The 5605-nt window shown below is 44.4% G+C and overlaps 1 protein-coding gene across 4 annotated transcripts in view; it reads left to right on the top strand.

The window, feature by feature from the left end:
* LOC112081152 (transcriptional enhancer factor TEF-1) overlaps positions 1-5605 on the top strand; it is a 68713-nt gene that overhangs the window by 38356 nt on the left and 24752 nt on the right. For 3 of the 4 annotated variants that reach the window (XM_024147296.2, XM_024147295.2, XM_024147293.2), the window contains one exon: positions 3899-3963. In XM_024147296.2, the coding sequence (XP_024003064.1) occupies positions 3899-3963 (65 nt within the window). Of the gene's footprint in view, positions 1-3898; positions 3964-5221; positions 5240-5605 lie in introns of all 4 variants that reach the window. The other variant, XM_070445405.1, reaches the window with a different exon arrangement.

Below are 5605 nucleotides of genomic sequence, written 5' to 3'. Positions count from 1 at the left end.
TGTATGACCAATGACCAGCTAATAGGCCTAAGCAGCAGGTCATCCACCACATATTGAATTAAAAGTGTGTTTGGCACCCCTTACCGTCCGGCAAAGTTTCCGAGCATCGGCTCTCGGACCAACAGGCTCCGAGAACAGCTTTACCCCAAGCCAGCTAGCATAAGACTGCTAAATAGTTCATATGAATGGTTACCGGAACCTATCTGCACTGACCCTATCTTGCACTGACTCTACTGCACACTCACAAGACCTTTATATACATTGATCTGGTACTGGTACTCCCTGTATATAGCTCCACATTGATCTGGTACTGGTACTCCCTGTATATAGCTCCACATTGATCTGGTACTGGTACTCCCTGTATATAGCTCCACATTGATCTGATACTGGTACTCCCTGTATATAGATCCATTCTTGTGTATTTTATTCCACTTGTGTTACATTTGTTCTTTTTATGATTATTTTTTACCTCTATCGTTGGGAAGGGCTCGTAAGCAAGTTTTTCACGGTTAAGTCTACACCCGTTGTATTCGACTCGTGACAAATAACATTTGATTTGATTTTTGATTGCAGGGGCAGAAAAAGTGCATTCCTGTGGTCAGGCTTGAGTGGACTGTGACTATATTATTTACTACTATTGTAACACCCAGCAGGGCTAGGGACCAGGGTGAGGCTGTTCCAGGATCCTCCCAGGGAGGAAGGATGCTCAGAGCCAAATTAGATTTCTGACTGAATGAAGAATCAGCTCTGGGGGACAATCCCAGGAAGAGTGGACCAACTGGCTCTTTGTGGTGCTGTGGTTTGAGTGCCATTGATATGGCCCAGGACCTTCAGGGTCATTGAGATTCAGAGGAGACCATTATTACCGGGGGGAAGGAATCCACAGAGCATGCCTATTAGCATGACTCTACTCTGGGGATCACACCATAAATATCTAATCCTTTTCCTGCTGCTTTGAGTGACAACAAGAACCCTCCTTCAAGAGTTAACTCCCTCAGTCAACCCCCATCCRCTCGCCATGACTTTCCCTATTTTCCTCCAGTGGGGCACAACTATCCACCCGTCAACCTGAGTGAAAATGAAATCGTGGTTCCAACTCCCAAACGATGGTCCCAACTCCCTAAGATTGAGAGCTTCCCCCTCAGCAATTCCCTTCCAGCGCTCTGTAACTCAGGCGGATGCCCAGGGCATCYTCGGTTACGATGCAGGGTTACTTTTGTCCAGCAGGAAACCTCTGAAGGAGAGATGCAGAGGAGCCAGGCCAGCGTAAAAGTCTGGTCTTGCGTCGGGAGAAGGTGTTAGCCAACATGTTGACAGATAGTGGAGGAAAACAGGCTGCTGCAGAGTCTTTAGGGGTAATAATTCATCCCAGTCTATAACCTCACTAAATAAGATGAACAGCTCATGTCAGCTCCGACTCTTACCTCCCACAGAGTTGAAATAAGCATGTGTGATGAAGCAGAGCTGGGACCCTGATGTTCATGTGGAGAAAAGGGTCTATCTTGAATCACAACAACTTTCAACTCCCTGAATGCTATTGGTTCTCACTGTTTAGGGCATAGTAATCTGTTGATTCTCATTGAAATAATCTGATAATCTGTTTTGAATTGATTGTTCTCATTTGTATGAATTTAATTACTTCTTTCACTTTAGTTAAGTAAAAACGTTCATGGCATTGAAAAGCTTGTTTGATCCAATGCCAATTGTTTCCAATTATGTTATGTGCTTTTAAAAGAGGAAATTAAAAACACAACTGTACTTGAAAAGTGTGAATGAAAAGGAAAGAGAGAGAGGGAGCAAGAAAGTCATCTGGCACTGCTTAGGTTCCAGTGAAATGAAAAGGCCGGACTTTAAAACATTGAATTAGAACTCTCAACAGGGGTAACTTCTCTACCGCGCGACTCCAGGCACTGCGCCACATCTCCCAGAGTAAAACACAAGTGTTGATTCGTTTARGGGAGACACAGTATTGCTCCTTAGAAACATTTTGAGTAGGTCGGAGAGAGGTTGAATAAAGTGGATTCAGAGTGCTGAATGTTGCTGTTTTAGCAAATGTTGTTTTGCAGTGGAAACACAGGAAAGAAAGCAGGCTCGCCAAGACCCGCTGAGCAGTCTTTTTTCAGCCTGGTCAAGAAAAAAAAGAAAATTCAGCAGTAAGCATTTGTGTGCTTTGATCTAGGAATCAGGCGTCTGCATGAATGCCCTTATTGTCATGTTATGTGTACACAGTGTGTGAATTATTGAAAACAGCGCGGCCCCTAGGTTCATCTGGGAGAGATTACAGTGCGGGGCATGCTGGGAGGCCCGGGCCGGGATTGAAATCCCCAGATGCTGTTTATTTTTCCAGGGGAAGGAGACCTGATTCAGTCACCCTGGCCTTGTCTAAATGCTCCTTGTGAGGAGGCGAGACTTGGGTCACGACTCTCGCCACACCCCTCCTGGTGCCTCGCCCACAACAATCCCCAGCCCGTGTCACGCAGCAGAGCAACACCTGTCTGGGTGTGCCAGACACATGGAGCAAGGTGTTGTGCTACACAACATGTGTTTACTTAACTTCTTTGTGCGTTGATTTAAATGTGCTATTTTGAAAAGGCACTGGTAAATCTGCTACATCAGGGTGTCTTCTTTCAAAAGAAACTGAACATTTGACATGCTTAAATATAGAGCCAGTAGTGAATCTAGGGGCTAATACATTTGATAAAATAGTGAAAGCAAACATCTTGGCATCCAAACCCCTCTGGCATCCAAAAATAACACTGAGGGAGACAGCCAGAGAGAGAGGGGGAGAGAGAGAGAGAGAGACCCTCTCCGTTGACAGGTGTTGTTAATGGCAGTAACTCAAGGGGCAGTACCCAGACTGAACGTCCTTTCATCTGGCACACCTGAACAGAGCGCGCTCCCTGGGTTCACAGCAGGTGGAGGCTTCTGCCTGGCTGCCTCGGTGTGACATTACACAAACAACAGGCAGCACATACAGCCCCAGCCTAACAACCCAGACCTGCCTGCCACCACCTCCACTACGCTTGTTCTATACTTCACTTTAGTCACCATCCTCATGTGCAGCATCTGCATTAGMCGGTCCATCCACTGCCTTTCACAGGAAATGTTGTAGCTTTTCCATTCTGAGAACACAGTCACTGCTTCGTAGCCAATGTACCGTTCGTTGTATATTGATGATGCTAAGTGAAATATCAAGACAAGGCCTTTCATTGAGCTGGAGAAAAAAAGCCTGTTTGGTTGTTTAAAGGACGTGTTGCATTACATGGGAGGGAGAAGTAGGTCCATGGCATTGGTTGCCTTCAGCTGGACACATAATTAGAGTGGCTCCTTACCTATAATTTGCGTAWTAGTTTTGGGGTGGCGGTATGTTATTACCATATGAAAAGGCTAAGCAGGGGTCATTGTGCATCGCTGCAGCAATTAGAGGCGAGCTGAGGGCAGAAGAATGTTTGGAGCTGCCATTAATTGGAAATCACTACAAAGCCCATGCTTTAATAATCATTTAGTGAGAACAGCACTGCTTAAATTAATACATTTCCAGTGCCATTATTTACAGTAACAGTATGAATGTCTGGATCAGTTTCTTTTCATAGCGTGAGGCTTTGAAGAGAATGGGATTCAATTAGATGAATTTGAAAGGCTGTATGCTTGTTGTAAGGCTTTCGCATGCTAATGCAACATGCCCCTTTTACATTTAAATGGGATTTTTGTTTGTTTGTTTGTCGAGATGTATATAGTGAGATGTAAATGTCTGATGATTATACAGTATGATGCATATTTGACTATTGTGTGCTTCATTTGTGTCATTGTAAATTYAAAGGACACATGAAGTCCAGGGTCTCAATGATGGCTTATTTTGTGCTAACCTTTCTCTCTACTTGCTGTGTGCTTTCTGCAGGTCGGAATGAGCTGATCGCGCGATACATCAAGCTTCGGACCGGAAAGACGAGGACGAGGAAGCAGGTAAGAGGGGAGCAGAAAAGTTTGCATGGCATGTTAAAACTGAAGAAGGTCATCACACCTGAATGTGCCTGCTGCCTGTGTCTCTGCTGGAGAGAACACAGGGCACACACACACACACACACACACACACACACACACACACACACAGATGTTACATAAGCTCCCATATATCAGTTGGTGGAAGGTGTCTGGCCATGAGGGTCCATCAGTCTGGTTTGAGCAGGAAGTCATGCTTATGGCCAACTGGTTCGTAGTCATGATAAACACCCCTGTGTCAGACTGACACTATAGCTGGGTGGGAAATTGATCAGCCAGCTAGAGAAAGTGTGCTACGTCTCTGTAATTCATCCTCTCTCAATGGGGAATCACACAAGATAGAAGGTTGTTTGCCTGCTGTAATATAATTTATGATACAACCAAAAAACACCAAATATTTATATTTAATTATTGAAGGTGGTTAGGTGTTAAGAAATCAGTCTCAATCAGAAAATATGGTAATTTATTTGAGTTCATTAACAAATTTGATATTATGATTACTTCCACATTCACTGTTTTAAAAGACCTTCTATGAACTAGAAAAACAATATCAGACGTAGGTTTGATTAAAATAAGGAATGTCAGATTGAATTGTAATTGTAATCTTATTTTGCCTGGAACGGAGTCTTCCCCATCACCCTGCTCCCCCTATTAACAGACATGCTTTAGGCGTTGATCATTCCCCGGTGAACTGCCTCAACAGCCACTTGTGTGTATTGCCTATTAAGACCGAGAGAGAGAAAGGAAATCCCCCTCAGACCAAGGTTTCGTCCTCCCCCGTAGAAAACAGACTGACACACCATTATCTTACTATAGCCAACCATTACACTACTGGAATATTTTATACAAAAGCATGACATATTTTCCAAGTCTGTGTGAATGTTGAAAGCGGCATGGGCCTCTGAAACGACTTATCCGGCTTTTCCTTAAGAAATACAAGGAACTGGCCGATTCTCATTCAGTACACCAGTCGATCACATCTGCGCCCTGTTAATGTGTGCTTAAGAGGCCTGCATCCGTTCTTAAATCAGCTCACTTAAGTGACAACAACAGGCAACACAATGCTTTGTGGCTGTGAGCTTGGTGTGTGGCTTGGAGATGCTGTCTATTATCCTATTGGGCAGCTCAAATCCCCTGAAGTGTTCTCAACAAAGAGTATGTGTAATCCTTTTTAGTTTTTGGTGTTTCTTGTTTTCTCTCTTCTTTGTTTTAAAAAATGGAGGTGTCTAGTCACATACAGGTCTTAGCACGAAAAGAAAGTTTCGAGAAATCTCCAAGCTGCCATCAAGGTACGTGCCTGGCTTTGCCCAGTTGCAGGGGGCTTTTGACATCGCCATGTTTACAGCGTGTTCTTTGTTTTCCTCCCTTGCCCACACCCCCCCGCAGGTGTCTAGTCACATTCAGGTTTCTTGCCAGAAGGAATCTCGAGAAGTTTCATTCCAAAGCTAAAGGTATGCGCTTTTTTCTCTTTGGGCTTGTGGTTGCTGTGCGTCGTCTTACTTCCTGTTTCCCGTGGATGACCAGGAGTGAATGCCTGACGCTCTGATTCCGTAGCCTAGATCCCCCTGCTATGATTAGAATTCCTAATATACTCCCCTATCTCTGG

This window comes from Salvelinus sp. IW2-2015, linkage group LG10 (genome assembly GCF_002910315.2).
Source record: "Salvelinus sp. IW2-2015 linkage group LG10, ASM291031v2, whole genome shotgun sequence".
Taxonomy (NCBI): Eukaryota; Metazoa; Chordata; class Actinopteri; order Salmoniformes; family Salmonidae; genus Salvelinus; species Salvelinus sp. IW2-2015.
This window is presented reverse-complemented; position numbering and strand designations above follow the sequence as displayed.